The sequence below is a fragment of the Phyllostomus hastatus genome, unplaced genomic scaffold (genome assembly GCF_019186645.2).
Source record: "Phyllostomus hastatus isolate PE091 unplaced genomic scaffold, TTU_PhHast_1.1 phas_contig_34, whole genome shotgun sequence".
NCBI classification, from domain to species: Eukaryota; Metazoa; Chordata; class Mammalia; order Chiroptera; family Phyllostomidae; genus Phyllostomus; species Phyllostomus hastatus.
This window is the reverse complement of record NW_025333857.1, coordinates 12966503-12984787: the sequence shown is the minus strand read 5'-3', so window position 1 is coordinate 12984787 and position 18285 is coordinate 12966503. Positions and strand designations below refer to the sequence as shown.

At 38.4% G+C, this 18285-nt stretch overlaps 1 protein-coding gene across 2 annotated transcripts in view; it reads left to right on the top strand.

The window, feature by feature from the left end:
• ADAMTSL1 (ADAMTS like 1) overlaps positions 1 to 18285 on the top strand; it is a 924426-nt gene that overhangs the window by 649592 nt on the left and 256549 nt on the right. For both annotated transcript variants that reach the window (XM_045840784.1, XM_045840785.1), the window contains 2 exons: positions 4908 to 4982; positions 8251 to 8408. In XM_045840784.1, the coding sequence (XP_045696740.1) occupies positions 4908 to 4982; positions 8251 to 8408 (233 nt within the window). The remainder of the gene's footprint in view (positions 1 to 4907; positions 4983 to 8250; positions 8409 to 18285) is intronic.

Below are 18285 nucleotides of genomic sequence, written 5' to 3'. Positions count from 1 at the left end.
ATGGTAGAATCAGTGAAATATGACTTTTTTATTCTAGTGACAATAGGACTTTCAAATTGATTGAGTGCAAGCATGAAGTCAAGGATGCCTTCAGAGGTTTTTTTTCTTTTAAAGATTTTATTTATTTATTTATTTATTTATTTATTTATTTATTTATTTATTTTTTAGAGAGGGAAGGGAGGGAAGGAGAGAGAGAGAGAGAGAGAAACGTCAATGTGCGGTTGCTGGGGGTTATGGCCTGCAACCCAGGAATGTACCCTGGCTGGGAATCGAACCTGGGACACTTTGGTTCTCAGCCCGTGCTCAATCCACTGAGCTACACCAGCCAGGGCTGCTTCAGAGTTTTTGATCTATGCAAAACAGGGGCCTGGGGCTGGGGAAGGAAGCATCTTATTAGACCTATTCAGTATATATCCTCCTTTGTGCGATTACTGATAAACTAGGGAGGAGGGGAGGTTGGCAGGGCTCATCTTATTTTATTGGATATATTTTAAGAGTAATAAAATTGGCATGAAGATTTAAAAATATACCATTAAAACCTCCTCAAGATTGTTGGACTATTTGTGTATGTAGCCAATTGCTTTAACAATGGCTCATTCATTTAAAAAATAATATTAATGATAAGACTGAGTGTCAGCCCCAAAGGCTTAGAGCAAAAAAGATTTTAAAAACAGGGGCTTATCAACAAGTCTAAAAATAAGATAAGTTTAGGTATCAGAATAGGAAACCCTGTCTTTTCAAAATTTATCATTATTATTCTCACCTTTCTCTGCTACAGCAATAAATCACCTAGAAAAATTCACATATGACAAGATTAAAAAGTGAATCTAAAATACTCTATAGAAAGATGTAGAATATATATATTTATATATATATATGTATATGTATATATGTATATGTTTATGTGCGTGTGTGTATGTAGAGAGAGAGAGAGAGAGAGAGAGTGCACACTGTAGATTTTTTTGACAAAATCCTGTAGGTATAATCCTTGAGAACAATTTTCTTGAAAAAGGGAAGTTGCAACCCACATATGTGAAATAACAAGATTTATGATTCCCATGGAAACCTTGTCATTTTAACAAAGAGGTTACCTGATCTCTGAAGCAGGTCTTTTAGAATTGTTGATTAATAACCTGGAAATATCTTTTGAAGATTGACATCATGGTTGTGTCAAGAAAACCAGAATAGATGAGGATGGATGCACTTGATCATAGAGCAGTGTGCCTTTGTGGGAAAGGGGCCCCAGAGGGTTGTGCAGCACAGTGGGAGAGGACATGGCCACCTGCCTTGACAGCTGTGCCCACTGAATTTATTGCTGAGGGGCAAGTGATGAAACCAGACTGCTTGCACATTCTCGGATGTCTTAAATACCTCGCTGTGCACAAATGTAGTAGTTTCCAAATAGAAGACTCCCCAGCATACCCCTAGACATTGAGAGTTTATCATCAAATGAGACAATTTCTAATACATATACAGCTCAAAGACTGGCTTTTTATCAACATGCAGGAAATGAAATTAATTTTTTCCACCTTGCTTTTTGTCAAATTATAAGCATCATATATTAAAGTATATTCTGAGATGTATCAGCTGGTGTTATCAGATGATACATAAGAAAAGGTTTCCCTGCATGAACACATTGGGGACACATTGGGTTAAATAGAGTAAAGTGGGTTTCTTTGGTTTAGGGCTTCTAAGAAACTAATTAATGTGCTTTGGAAATTTCCGTGAACAGGAAATAATATGTGATATTTTCAACACTTTTAATTGTAGGTCCCTTTTTCAGGGGCCATCTGTTGGGCTATTGCTTTATTTTGTTCACCACTGAATCCCTAGTACCTAGTATGGAGCCTGACACTAGGAGACATTCAAAAACATTTGTGGAATAAAGGAATGAATTTGCTGGTTGCCTGGTGACTTGCCAGTTGTCTGTTAGCCCTTTACAGAACCATAGAAGCATAGGTTGTGACTATCCTACCTCTGTTGCTATGTGCTACTGATGGTTCAAGTTCACACCGGCTCAGTTTGCTCCATATTTCCTTTGACCAGGAAAATGCACAAGGGCATCAGGAGACATTCCATCCTTGCCAGGTCTACTCTCTCCAACCCACCCTCTTCTCCCAACAACCTTGGCTGTTCCTCCCCATCTTCCTCGGGGAGCATGCAAAGGTTACTGCATCAGCCAAAAGCTAGATCAATGCCCCAGCATGTGGAATGTGAGTCACTTAGCAGAACAAGAGGGAGGCCGCCTGAGCAGTGTGTGGGTCAGAAGACTGCTGCAGAGCATTGCAGACCAAACAGAAAGCAGTCCTTTTTTGCTTGCACTTTATTTGACCTGTGGATAAACAAAGACTTTCTATTTCTAGAAATCCCATTGTTTTAACTGCTTTGAGTTACTTTTGTAAACTTAAACATCCATGTCTTTATGCGAGGCCATTAGAGGTCTGTGGGCCCAGTCTGAATACTCTTTGTCCCTTTTCTGTATTCCCCTTATGTTATTTTGTTCTCACAAGCCACAAACTCTTAGCTATCTGAAATTCAGCCTTTTCTTTAATAATGTATGACATTGAAAACAACTAGAAGGTTGTAGTGTGAGTACAATATTCAATATTTTAGAGAACTTGATAAATGTAACCTCTTTGGGGAAGAAATTGAGGGCATGTGATTCTTCTTTCTCATTCAGCTGGCTACATTGGAGGGGTCTTGAGGTGTTAAAAAACATCATATAAATAGTCTTTGTTTTTAAAGAGATTTGGAATAGAGGGAAGAAAATAATATTTACCAAACACTGTGTTCCAGACGGTGCATCTCTATATCTACAGCCATACCTATATCTCTTCACAGCAATATCATGAAGTGTTTTTTCCCATTTTACAAACAGAATAACTAAGGGTCAGGGAAGTTAGGGAACTTCTGAGATTCATTTATTGAAATTAAATTCACCTAGAGACAAGATCATATATTGAAATTCAGAGAAATTGGCTGCCTTTTGAGAGTCTTTTATTTAAACTAAATTTTTTCAGTGATGGGATGATAATGGACAATATTGAAAAGATATTTGTGAAATAGGAGATCCCTCAGAGCTCCCGAATATGCTGGTGGGTTTAAGATACCTGCTGTCGCCTGGCTGGTGTAGCTCAGTGGATTGAGTGCGTCCTGCAAACCAAAGTGTCACAGGTTCGATTTCCAGTCAGGGTACATGCCTGGGTTACAGGCCATGACCCCCAGCAACTGCACATGTTTCTCTCTCTCTCTCTCTCTCTCTCTCTCTCTCTCTCTCTCCCTCCCTTCCCTCTCTAAAAATAAATAAATAAAATCTTTCAAAAAAAAAGAATCAGCAGTTAAAAAACACCCCAAAACAATGATCAGCTGTTACATTTATAAAAAAAAATACCTGCTGTCCTTTGCCTTCTGTTCTTTGACCTTGGACTACGCATTATGCTTCTCAAAGACTTCATTTCTTCATAAAGGGAGATGGTGGCAAATTCTTTGTCTATATTAACAAGTTTTGAATGAAGGAATAAATAGTATAATTTAGGTGAAAGTGAAACTCTTCAGTGCCATCCATGTAAGTATGAGGTACTGTTGTCACAAATGGAGTGCTAAATGTCAGTGATGTGTTTGGGGTACATGCAATATACCTTCAATGTTTTTAATGTAGGTTTTGGGACTGTTTCCAATGAGTTTAGGCTCAATTTCAAGCAGAGTAGAAAGTAATCCATTTATAAATAATCAGTGATTCACCCATATTTTTTCAAAACAGAGAGTATGGGAGGGGATATAAATAACTATTTATAGGACACTCACTATACATAGTATTTAATGCAGTTGGAGTAAAGGATATTGAAGAACTGGAAGACAAGACTTTTGCTCTAGAGGGGCTTAAAGAATGTAAACAAATATTTATTTCCCCTATTTTTATCTGTCCTACTTATCCAAGACAGTTACTTTGCTAGAAAGCAATCCAGACTTTGATGTAATAAAGTCATCCTTGGAAGACTAGAATTTCCTTTTGTAATGTAACACAATTGCTCTAATTTAGAGAAATGTGGCAATATAAGCCCAGGACTTAAAATCAGAAATGAAAACTTGCAAATCCACTTTTTTCATATATCAAAATTCACATATTTTTTAAAGATCAGATCCCTCATGAGCTAGCTAGTCAGCAGCTCTTTGGGCGTATTTTATTTTGGGGAAAGTAAAAATTTTGATGCCCAAATATTGGTGTTCACATTTTAAAGACCTAAAAAAAAGATTTTCCTGAAACACCAATTCAAAAGAACCTATGCACCCCAATGTTCATAGCAGCACAATTTACAATAGCCAAGTGCTGGAAACAGCCTAAGTGCCCATCAGTAAATGAGTAGATCAAAAAACTGTGGTACATTTACACAATGGAATTCTATGCAGCAGAAAAAAGAAGGAACTCCTACCCTTTGCGACAGCATGGATGGAACTGGAGAGCATTATGTTAAGTGAAATAAGCCAGGCAGTGAAAGACAAATACCATGTGATCTCACCTATAATTGTAACCTAATCAACAAAACAAACAAGCAAGCAAAATAGAACCAGAATCATGGAAATAAAGAACAAACTGACAGTGACCAGAGGGGAGGGGGATAACAGGATAACTTCTCCTTCAGAAGGGTCAAGTCAAGGAGCATGTATAAAGGACTCAGGGACAAAGACAACGGGGGAGGGGAAAGAGGATTGAATATGGGAGGGGGAGGTGGGTAGGACCAGGGAGGGTAATGGGGGAGGGATGAAGACAACTGTAATTGAACAACAATAAAAAAAATTGTCATTTTGCCGAGTGGAAGGTGGTAAGTAAGTCAGTGCCTTTATAGGAGACGATCAGTAATTTTGTATCAAATTATGTGTTTTTAAGACTTTGCTTTGTTTCTCTCTAGTGAATGACACTGTGGTTGCTATTCCCTATGGAAGCAGACACGTTCGCCTTTTCTTAAGAGGAACTGATCACTTATGTAAGTAAACTTGGTTGTTTCCTTTGGATATTGGGAATTTGGGGCATTATTATTTATTTACTTTTTGTTCCCAGAATAGATTAAAATACAGAAGTACTAATCTTTCCACTCCATCATAATATGATATTTTGAATGTTTCTGTTTATCTTTTGGTTGACTGATGAGATAGCAAAAAACTCTGTGGTAATTATTTCTAACCACAGTCGTCCTAAAAAAACAAAATAGATGCTCCCTATAGATTGTTCATGCGTTAAGCACATGTTTATGTTTTTGTGAATATTATTTCTCACTTCTTACTTTCCAGTCAAACTCAATCTTTTTCTTGCCTCACTGCTCATTTTTTTCTTCCTTCCAACCTTTCCTCCCTCTCCTTCCTTCTTTCTTTTATTCTTCCTACTTTTATGTTTCCTTACTTTATCAATTCAGAGGATCATATAGAAATACCAAGCAACTTTAACTCTGTGGCATTTAAAGAAAACCATTTTGATATAATTAAGCATCCCACATATTAAAGACAATATAAGGTCCTAATATCTTGAAGATAACTCTTGGATTCAGGATCACTAAAGAGGTGATCATAACCCAAAGATCAAATGGTAGCATGCGCCCACCAGAGTTTGTACAAGAGCTGACCTTCAGGCATGCCAAATTAGCAGTACACAGCCACATCTTTTTTTTTAAATACCTGTAAATTATAAACAAAAAAAAATATATGGGCTGCAAACCAGAGAGGAGGTAGGAGAGGATATGCCAGTATTTCCTGCAATAGTCAGTCTCCCTGAAAGATTTTGCTTCAGTTGATCCCTTGAGCATTTCTGTGATTGTTCCCGGGTTCCTACAAAGCTATCTATCATCTTTTCTTCTTTTTTATTTTTCCTCCCACACATACCTAAGAAATCAGTTTAGGTAGCAAGCACTATCTTCTGGAAATTGGATTATGACTGAAATCACTCCAGAAAGACAAACAAGATGAAGACAAATTATAGTCTGGGAAAGTTCAGATAGCCTACTATAGTCTTTCTAAAAATAAAAATAAATACATTTCATGGGAGAGGTGGGGTTTGAAGGTTCATGTGAAGTAAAGGAATAAGTAAGGTACAGTTCAGGCAAAGCCAAAAGATGCTGATAAGATACCTTATATGGATCCAAGTTCTTTTCTGGCTCTGAACAACCCCCAAAATATAGTATTCACATGTCAAAGGATGATATATGTGTGTACACTATTACCATGTAAGTGATTCCCTTTTCCTCTTGAGAACTGGACCACGGTAACTGCTGGTGTAACAAGGCCACTCAAAAACAGGGACAGGCTACAATGAAACATCAGACCAAGACCATCGCCAGGTTGAGGACTGACTCCTCATTGCAGAAGAAAGAACCCAAAGGAATATAGATAGATATAAGAGGAAAAATCACTTTATAAATGTATTAGCTTCCTAGAGTTTCTAATTATGTGACCACTAAGAAGCTGATAATTTGGCCTTCTTGGGATTAATTGTCCCAAGGATTTGTAAAATTGCTAATGGTACTCATAGATGATGAAAAGCAAACTGGAGTCTACTTTTCCCCCCCCAATGGACATACTGTTCACAACATATGTATACCTAAAGAAGTTTATGTTTTGTTTTTTATTTGGAATATAATTCAAAATAAATGTGTGAGTAAATGATGCCTTGTTTCTCTTGAAACCCTTTTGCCCTTCATTCCCTGCATCTGGTCCAATATGGAATGGACCCTAAATAGTTAGGGCCAAACTAGAACAAGACTATGCAGTCTGGTGCAGCTCATCTTTAATCAGAAGCACCTTGAGATGGACACCTGGGGGACCTGGTGATAAAATTGAATCACATGCTCAGGTTTGGCTTAGATTGCCCAGATTTTTCCAAAACTAAATTAACTTATATTCTGGAGAGATCTCCACAAATTCACATGCAAGGCAGCCAGAAGAATGAAGCCTAGAGGAAGGAGATGCAGGGCTATTATGTTCCTCTGATGACAACAACTGGTTTGCACACTCAGATATTTCCCTGGTGTGCCTTACGCTCTCCTGTGAGGTCCCCACCAGTCTGGGAGATGGGAAGGAAGCCTGACCTACTCCCACAGAAGGGCTACACAGACTTCACCTGACAGTCACAGGCACTTAATCAGACACCACCTATTGCTATTTTTTGTCATAGAGAACTTGATTTAGACAATATCTAGAATACTTTATTACAAATACTTGAGGCACTTCACTACTTCCAGGGACCTTAAAATTATCTGTAACCACAGAACCCCAATCTGTAAAACATATAAGAGGCATGACAGTCTAACTGAATGTAGGAAGGAAGACCTAGGGCTTCACCCAAGCTCCCCATCTTTCTTCTAAAATCCTCACCAAAATCGAGGGCTCTGGTTAGAGGGCTCTGGTTAGAAAGGGAGAATGATTCTTCTCCCTTTCTCCTATCTACCTTTCTTTATGCAGTGGGCAGTTATTCTAAACTATCTCTGTATCACATGAAAAATTCACATGCTCTGAAATATACATCATAATTACCATCTTCCCAGCACTTTGATTTCCTACAACGAAAGATGCTGCTTCACAGGCTTTATCATTGGCCAAATTCAGATTGGAATGTTCCAGGAACCAGAACTTCTTCTTTCTGTCTTAAGCTCTTATGAAATATCATATATGTACACAAAACTTAATAAAGTACCAAAAATGATTTTTAAGTGAAAGAGAACTAAAAAGGACAGTTAGTTCCCTGTCCTTAAATCACTATACTTTCTTCATTTTTAACAATAGCACACATGCAATAAGTAACCAAAAGTATAAATAAATACAAGGTAATGCATAAATATAAAGTCACACAGGTGCTAAGGAAATTCAGACCTGCACACTGGATCTCATAGAGCAAGAAGAAAAGTATAGGGTATTCTAGGCCAAGGGCCATAAACACTGAAGTCAGTAAAATGTGTATGAAAGGTTTAGTCAAAGGAACAGGATTGTAATAAGGTGGTCCAGGGAAACAAAGATTCTTTGACAGGGAGGTTTGAATGTTTGGATAGTAAGTTCTAAAACAATTTCATTCTCAGCATAAACTCCTATGTGATCCAAAGTGCCCATGTATTTTGTTTATATCATAATTTTAATTGTGTCACATATAAAGAATGATTCTTCTCCCTTACTTATATAGTTTTAAACTCTGTTCCAAGGAAAGTACTTGCATGTGGTCTGTCCTAGCCCTGTGAACATCTTTTTCTTCTCTCCATGTGTTTGGTGATATAGATCTGGAAACCAAAACCCTCCAGGGGGCTAAAGGGGAAAACAGTCTCAGCTCTACAGGCATCTTTCTTGTGGACAATTCTAGTGTGGACTTCCAGAAATTTCCAGACAAAGAGACCCTGAAAATGGTTGGACCACTCACAGCAGATTTCATTGTTAAGGTAAGTCCATTTATTTACCTTATTTTCAAGCCACCTCCAAATTGGTGGTATTTCTACCTCCTGAAGAGAAAGACTTTAAGTTTGGACATAGATTTGGAAAGCCTATTATCCAAGACATGTTTAATTCAAGGGTGTTGAGCTGCATCTCAGACTTTACAAGAAAACATGATTTTCTTTTAAGGTCCTAGGAAAAATCCTAACTGTGTGTGTATTTAATTTAATGAAAGGACCCCAATCACAAAGCCAACATATCATTAGTTATATATGATATAAACTTTTTTTCAAACAAGTTAGGATGCTTGAAACTGGCTCATATAAGGTGTCCTCAGTCAAAGAGAAAGACAAACTAATGATCCATAGACTTGGTCATGCTTCCTTCCAATTCAAGTTCTATTTTCTCTTGTACTGGCAACAAGACGAAGTTGTTTCCTTCTATCAGAGCTTCCCTTACTCTTCAAGGTAATATGAAACACATTGCTGGAAGCAATATACATATTCTGTAGGAAAAAAATGTACACACTAGAAGAACATTTGGGAATCACAATAAAATAAAACATATTTTTTCCTTCAGTAGGTCAGAAGGACCTGAAGGATTTCAGCTGTAAAGCTGTAAAACTTGTAATGTGTCCAGGACTCCATATATTTTTCATCATGGGACCTGAAGCCAAAGGACATTTGATTTAAGCTAAGGCTTGATGACCCCATCATGGCAGCTGGAAGTAAGAATGCATATAGGAAAATGTGATAGGCAGTGAGGTAGGATGGAAGAAGGGTTCCAGAGTACTGTTCTGTCTCCATCTGCATGGTAGTTTTTTAGTCCAGTCCACCTGCCAGCCACATGAACATGAGCAAGAAGCTATAAACCATCAGAGATAGCTCACAATTGAGATGATGCTGTAGGTAGTAAAGTAATTTCAGTTAAACAAACAAAGGCATACCTTGGAGATATTGCTGTTTTGGATACAGACCACCACAATAAGCATCGCAATAAAGCAAGTTGTAATCCTTTTGCTGTTAGAGGGTCTTGCCTTCAATTTGTGAAAAGCACAACACCTGTGAAGCAAAGTGCACTATAACATGGTATGCCTGCACAGTAAAAAGTCAAGAGGTGTCTTCATGTTTTGAAGCCCTTAGCATACTGTTGAACAAACCATGTATATTAATTCCCCTAGTGTACTAGGGACCTTGCAAGAGCTAATATACATACTGATAATATAGAATTGAATTCAAGCAATATTATTCACTTTTGAACAGATCACTGCCTTGTTGAATGCATTTCATATATCCAGCTGCCTTCTATACATCACCACTTGGATGTCCCACAGACACAATGAGCTCAACATATCCAAAACCAGGCCTGTCTGTCCCCAAATACCTACTTTCTTTTCTTTCTTTTTTTACCCACTTTATTTTCTTTCATATCTTATGAAATGATACATTGTTTACCCTGCCAAGTCAGAAAACTTCGATTCACACCAATTTCCCCATCTCTCCTGTACATCCCTCATTAGACATTAAACTGTGTCAGTTCTACCTCTATATCATCTTTTTAAACTATTCATTCTTCTCCGTCTTTAGTCCTTTGTATTTCTCACCTGAACTAACACCATCAACTCCATTAGTTTCCCAGCCTCTGATCCATTGCCCATGTTGCCCTCAGAATAAGTTTTCTAAACCCAGAACTCCTCTCTTCATAAAGCTGCATTGCTCCTCATCTCCACCCATTGCTTTGGGGTTAAAATGCAGATCCGTAGCACAGCATGCATTGCCCTCAATAACCTGGGTTTTTTCTACCCTTCCAATCTCATCTTTGACATTCCTCTCCTGTTACAATCACCGTAATGGCTCACAGATCCCCCAACATCTTGCAATCCCATAGCTAATTACCTTTGCATAATGCCACGCCCTCCATCTGCAATGCTCTTATGTTTTTTTCTTCCATTCACTTCACTAACTTATAATTGTTCTTCAGGATTTTCTCCATCCAAAGTATTCTGTAACTCAGCCCAACATTCTTCTTTACATTACACCTTCCTACTGTGTGTTCCATGAGGGCAGGGACAGAATCATATTTGTCTTCATTTCTTCTTAAGAAAACACAATAGACACTATGAAGTGTTAGATGAATAATGAACTTCAGCCACAAACCAATTGCTGAAGTGGGACAGATGCTGACACCTTCATGTTACCTGCAAGGATACTGACCTTTAGGGAAGTTAGGGTAGTTGAGTGATGGGACCAAGCTCATCCTGATGACAAACCAGGACCAAAACCACATCTCTTTATTTCTGGCCCAGAACTCTTTTCAGTATTCTCTGTTGCTTCTAAGACTATTTTTTCTTCTGCATGTAATACACATATTTTTTTAAAGGTAGACTTGGAAGAAGGTTCTTATACTTTCAGATGCCTGCCACCTGTAAATATTTTCATTCAGAAACAAGATAACTATCATTTTAGTGATTTTTGCATTATATGTCTGGTTTTATGACCTAGTTTCAGGTTGCAGCTGAAAGAAAACTAAGGTTTGATTAGAAAATATCAGGATCAAATAAACGTAAAGTTATTCTAAAATTGATTATATAATTTTTAAAATCCGTATTCTCTCTTAAAAATGAGTCAGATAGTTTAAGAAGATAAGGAGAAAATTACCTTTTTTTTCAGTGATTCATAATGAAGCAACATTTTGTCCCCTAATTTTCCCTAGGATATAATGGAAAATAAAAGATTACCATTTGATTCCTTTATTGTATTTTATAACTTACATGCTTAGAAGTTATACACATAGTTTGTAACTCATTTTCAGCATCATTCAAAGTGTAGTTTCTTTTACATAATACATTAATTTAAGCAATCACTTTTTAAATGAGATACATAGGAAACAAAATGGAAATGGTTATTCATCAACATCTTGATGAAATGAAATTTCATGAAATAAAATGAAATTTTATTGCCAAAATATAATTTTTGTTTATTTAAAAGGGAAAAACCATTTTTTTGCATGAAAGGAAAATTTTTCACCGTGAGAATCATTATATATTGCCATTGGTTCCAAAGTTATGTTTTGAAATCTTCTTTAAAAGTTAAAATCAGACTAAGTTATTATCTTGCTTCCTAGGGAAGCATGTCTTCCAACAATTTAAGCTTTATACATTAGCTGTACAAACATTTTTGGCAACGCTAGCACAGAGTGGTACGAAGCTCTTCAAGCTCTCTAGTGTTCGGTGTACTGTCCTGCTTACTGGATGTGTAACCTCCAATATGTTGTTTTACCTCACTGAACCTGTTTAATTTATTTGAAAAAAGGTAATAAATATTTTAAAAATGTCTAAAAAAAAACCTTCCAACTTAGCTCTGCTTGTGCAAGCTACTTGGGTATATTTACATATGTTCAGTTTGTGCCATGTTTAAAATTTAAGAAGAAAGCCATACCAGATAGATAGAGAAGTGACTGATGAGAGTACCTAAGCCACCAACGTAGCAGAAATACTCAGCAGAATAGTAAATAATAAGCATACTTAGAGCTAAGAACACTGGCTCACAATTCATGCACAGATAACTAGAGAAGAGTTATTTTCTACAGAGGATAATTTACTAAATACATTACATTTTTATAGTTGGGGAATTTGGTTAGAAAGATTGGCATCATTCTAATTGTTGCATAAGTAGCTTGTCTGAGTAGTCTCAGGAGTAGAAATGCCATGGTTTCCATTTGTACCACTTAGAGTGTTAGGCAAATATGGTGCTTTCATATTTCTTTCTGGACATCCTTGAGCATAATCCTATACATAACCCTACATCCAGTAATAGTATCTGCCTTTTCATATATTATAATGCCATTTGAGAGATAACACACTAGATAGGGAATGTTGAAATAGTGAAGCATATTATGCAGTACTAAAATAAAGTGGACAGAGTAAAATCTGTAGATACTTGCTGCAGGCTAATGTGATTAAGAAAGCCTTTGTGAGACTTAGGCAGCCATAAATCTTGGGTAAGATTCAAACAATTCTTTTCTCCACTGGAGGGTCAGCTTTGGCAAACATCTCTGTCCAGGTTGGTTTTGCCCTCACTCCCAGCCACATTGTACCAGTCAACCCATGCTCGTGCAAAGGAGAAACCATTGTAAGGCCAACATTCTTGAGAGAAAAAGTTGAAATTACTGTAGGAAATAAAAGAAGCATGTAATACATAGTGATTCCTTTTCTTACCCAACATTTACAGGTAGCGATTCCCCCCAGTACGTATGCTTCTTTATGCCAATAGAGTGCAAGAATTTAGGACTGAGTTCATTACGATATACTGAATTTCCAATTGGGTTTCTTATGTGGGGGAGAGAGAAACTTTCCTCTACCCTCCTCATTTTTGTTAGCTGGTCTAATAGTTAAATCTGCATGAGGCAGATTAGATTAATAAGTGAAAATAGCCAAATTTAATTACATATGTACACATGGGAACTTCACATACATGAGATAGCCTAAGGCCCCATACACATCAGCAGTTCTGAGACAGGAAGTTAAAATGAGGTATACATAGCATTCTGAACTGAGGATCGGATAAGGCGTCTCCTCTCTAAGGCTTTAGAGAGGAGAGCAGTCATTTCAGGATGAAAGGAAGAGCAGATTTTCAGGAACTAATAGTTTTTCCTGCTATATAGATAGGTCAAAAAGTTCTCTTTGATAATCTCTTATTATGGGCATAGCCCCTAATTTAAACTTTTTGAAGTAGTTGTGGCAAGGCACAGGAGTTTCCCTTGAGCTTGCAGGGTCTCAGTTGCCTTTAGTTCAAAATAATCCATATGCCACAGAGGAACATCTTGGGTCAGCTCCTTCTGTGCCCCTACACCAATTATTTTACTAATTGAACAGCTAGTTTTAAGATGCATACTCAGAGAACTGATGTTGAGAGTGGCAGACCTTTGCCCTATCCTAGCCCCCTTGGTTCCACTCTCATCATTTGTTTTCTGCCCTCCTTTTCCCTCTGATACTGTCATCCTTCCAGCAGACTCAAGCCTGCTCAGCCTCTCAGCACCTCCTTCCTAACATACTCTTCCATGTGTTTGTTCCTTAGCCAGCATTATACCCATAGGACATCTCTGGCCTACTGCCCTACTCAAGGGCTGTGGGCAGTAAAACCGTAACCGACGTCTCTCATGCAACCCTGAGCCAGGGCCTGAGGGGCTGAACTGCTGCATCTCCCAATATCAATGTCTGGAATTCTAGAAGGATTAGAAAGCCATATAAAAGTATAAATGTAAAGTTACATGTTAACAATTTTTTATCATTATTTTTATTGAATAATCTATAATAGTAGTACTTCCAACTGTTGAAAGTATCAGGTATTTCAAACAGTGGAATGGTTGAATTTATGTCTCATTCCAGTAATAACTAGCAATTTTACAAGGCCTTTCCCCTCTACTGTACTACTATACAATCAAAGGGGGGTGGGAAGTGCTGTTGGTTAAGGATTATTAACAGTACTGCCTCTTTTCATGAACTTTAGCAACATTGTATTAACATTATCAATTTTATCAACAAGAAATGATCAATAACATCTTCAAGAAAACTGGTAGGTATATATGAAAAGATGAAAATTATTCTAAGAATTTGTCACAAATAGTATTTGAAAGGGTTGTGAACCTTATATAATGCATTTTTTCATTCATTCATGCATTCATTTATTCAGCAATTGTTTGAACTCTTATGTGCTAAACATTGTAAATGATGCTGAAGAAAGAGTGGTGAGCAAGATAAATGGTACCTGCTTTCCTGGAGCTTTGGAATATGGAGAAGAAAGGCAATAAAATAACAATTACATCAGTATTAATATTTGTAAATATTTAACTGCTCTAAAGAAGACCTTAGGAGAGGGAAGATGGCAGCTTTACTCTAAGCAGCGTTTTTCTCGGCTTCTGTGAAGAGGGGGGGGGAAACTCGTGGATCAGTGGAGAGGCAGAGTAAGTGGGCTGGGTTGCCGAATCACTTTTGAAAGCAGGACATCAGAAATTATTGCACTCACTGGAAAACCAGATGGTAAGGAGTCTGATACAGGACAAAAGGGGCCCAGGGATCAGCGTGGGGTCTGGGGGTGCGCAGACCTCAGGCCCGCCCGGTGCTCCGGGGTCTGCCCCAGGGCTCCCAGGAGAGGGAAGTTGCTGCTCCCTCCCTCCCCCAAATACGGGGGTGAGCAACTCCAGGGGAGAACGGGTTGCTAGAAGGAACAGATTGGCCAGTTGGACTGAGAAAATATCGCCCAGGGAATATGAACACCCGCCCAGAGGCCAGGAGAAGTGAGAGCCTCTAGCAGACAGGACCAGGAGCACCTCTAGCCCAGAGGAAGTGCAGATCCATGGAGAGTACGAGCCGGGCTGCGCTCAGCTTGTACCCCATAGGGAGGCCGGAATCACGGGCTGCAATCTTGGAATCTTGCGCTGCAATCCCGGGAGGGACGTGGTGCTGGGTGCATTCCTGCAGTGGTGGCTCAGAGATTTCCAGCCAGCCCAACCAAGGGAGCCGGGAAAGGGGTCGGAGTGCGGTTCGGCGGGGAACACGGAGTTGGAAATGGCTGGGCTCACGCACCATCATCGGGAAGACTGACTCTCGTGCGCCAGTGTGTTCGGGAGTGCCCAGGGTACATGACAGACTTGCTGAGATCTGGCTGGGAGAGAGAGAAGCATTTCAAAGGCCCCTCAGCCAGCTGAAGCCAGCAAGATCAGAAAAACTAGTCTGGCCAGTTAGAAACCAACAAGAGGTTTTTTTTTGTTTGTTTGTTTGGGTTTTTTTTGGGGGGTGGGTTTTGTTTGGTTTCTCTGGCTGTTGTTGGTTGATTGATTTTATCTTGTGTTTTATGTGACTTTTTTTTCAATTCTTATTATTTTTATCTCGCAATCCCTTATGTTTCTCTTCCATTCAACCTAATATTATTCTTTCCACTCCAAATTTATCTCTCCTGCACTACATCTTCTGCTTTTCTTTCCTTTTTTTTAATCTTGCAAGTTACTGTAAATTTGTATTATCTTTTTCTCACTTTTCTGACATTTTTTATTTTAATAATATTTTGATATTCTTTTTCTTTCTGTATAATCTTCTTTGCTTGGCTGGTTATACTGTCATTTGATAGGTTCCCCCTGGTGTCTCAGTCACAAGGTGTTGATAAGTTACTATCCTTCATCTGTGTTCCATTAATACACCTCTCAAGGTTCTATACTCTTTATTCTTGTTATCTAGACCTCATCGATTCTGCCACAAGACTGTCACTTTACTATTACTGCTAGTAAGACCTAGTCTATACAATTGTAAATGCTTCTCAATACCCCTACCTGATCTCAGCCCACTTTGCAATTTTCTGAACTATACTATTGTGGGGGTTGTCTATATTCTTTTACTCACTACTCCTATATACTAATCTTTAGTCCAACCCTACCTTAGAAGCTGACCTCCCACAGCCTCACAGCTTTCTAGATCCAACTAACAATCCGCTCGGCCCCCAATAAGAGTCTTACCTTCTTTCCATCCTTTCTAAAACGTGGATAGTGGGGTGGAGGATCACAGTTAACACTATAAGGAGCCAAAGGATAACCCATCTCTTCTCTACTGGCTGCTAAAGTAAAATATCATAGTATACTGTCTTGCTGTTTTAAACCATTTTGCCTTACTCCTCCAACTGATCCCAAAAAAGAGTAGGGGGAAGCTGTGACCACCAGGATACACGAAGGAGATTGCACCACTGAAACACACAAATATTCTAACACAGAAGTTCACACCATAATTACAGGGAATCAGAACAGTTCAAATTAACAAACAAGAAGAAAAAAGAAGAAACCCATGAACAATGAGAAAACAAAGAAACAACCCCCAATTGAAGGGAAACGAGGAAGCCTCAGGAAAAAATGCTAAATGAAATAGAGGCAACTCGACTATCAGATAGTGAGTTCAAAACAATGATTACCAGGAAGTTCAATGAACTCACAATGAGCTTTCAGAAATTAGAGGGAAACTACATCAATCTCACTGCAAACTATATAAACATGAAAAAGGAAATAGAAACTCTCAACAAAGGTCAAGAGGAAATGAAGAATGCAATTTCTGAACTGAAGAACACAGTAGAAGGAATGAAAAGCAGGATCGATGAAGCAGAAGATCGGATTAGCGAGCTGGAGGACAAAGTAGAAAACAGCATCCAGAAAGAGCAAGAAAAGGAAAAGAGGCTCAGAAAGAATGAAGAGGGATTAAGAGAAATGCAAGACAATATGAAACGTAATAATATCCAGTATAATAGGGATACCAGAAGGAGAAGAAGAAGAGCAAGGGATCGAAAACCTAGTTGAACAAGTAATGAAGGAGAACTTCCCTAATTTGACGAGAGAAAAAAGTCACAAAAATCCAGGAAACAGAGAGAGTCCCAATCAAGAGGAACCCAAAGAGACCCACCCCAAGGCACATCATAATTAAAATGACAAAATTTCAAGACAAAGAGAGAACCTGAAAGGCAGCAAGGGAGAAAAAGGAAGAAACATACAAGGGAGCCCCAATAAGGCAAACAGCTGACTTCTCAATGGAAACGCTTCAAGCCAGAAGAGAATGGCAAGAAATACTCCAGGTAATGAGAACCAGAGGTCTGCAACCAAGGCTACTATATCCAGCAAGGCTCTCGATCAAGATAGAAGGCCAAATAAGAAGCTTCCCAGACAAAAGAAGTCTAAAAGAATACACCTTGACCAAACCAGCTCTGCAAGAGATTCTAAAAGGACTGCTTTCAGGAGGAGAGAAGAGAGAGAGAGAGAGACAGAGAGACAGAGAGAGAGGAACACACGTACATAAAAGACAATGAACAAGTACCTATCAATAATAACCTTAAACGTAAATGGATTAAATGCTCCAATCAAAAGACATAGAATAGCTGATTGGATAAGGAAAAAATGACCCACATATCTGCTGTCTACAAGAGACCCACCTCAGGATAAAAGACCTTCACAGGCTGAAAGTGAAGGGCTGGAAACAAATCTTCCAAGCAAATGGACAGGAAAAAAAAGCCGGGGTAGCAATACTCCTATCAGACAAAATAGACTTCCAAAAAAGGTCCATAAAGAGAGACCCAGAAGGTCACTTCATAATACTCAAGGGAAGAATCCATCAAGAAGACATAAGTATTGTAAATATATATGCACCCAAAATAGGAGCACTGAAATGCATAAAGAAAATCTTAGAGGACTTCAAGAAAGATATGGAGAGCAACACAATTATAGTGGGAGATTTTAACACCCCACTATCAAAAATGGACAGATCTTCTAAACAAAATATCAACAAAGATGATATTGTGGCATTGAACAATACCCTTGATGAAATGGACTTTACTGATCTATACCGAGCCCTCCATCCAAAAGAAGCTAAATATACATTCTTCTCAAATGTACACAGAACATTCTCAAAGATCGACCACATGATAGGACACAAAACAAGCCTCAAGAATTTCAAGAAAATTGAAATCATACCAAGCATTTTCTCAGACCACAAGGGACTGAAGCTAGAAACCAACCCAAAGGAAAACAACAACAACAACAACAACAACAACAAAACAACAACACTCAAAATCATGGAGATTAAATAGCATGCTATTAAACAATGAATGGGTCAAGAATGACATTAGGGAAGAAATCAAAAGGTTTCTGGAAACAAATGAAAACGAACTCACAACAACCCAAAACTTATGGGACACAGCCTAGGCAGTCCTGAGAGGGAAGTTCATAGCGATACAGGCCCACCTAAAAAGGTTAGAAACATTCCAAACAAACAACCTAACCCTATCTCTACAAGAACTCGAGGAACAACAACAAAGGCAGCCCAGAACAAGCAGAAGGAAGGAAATAACCAAGATCAGAGCA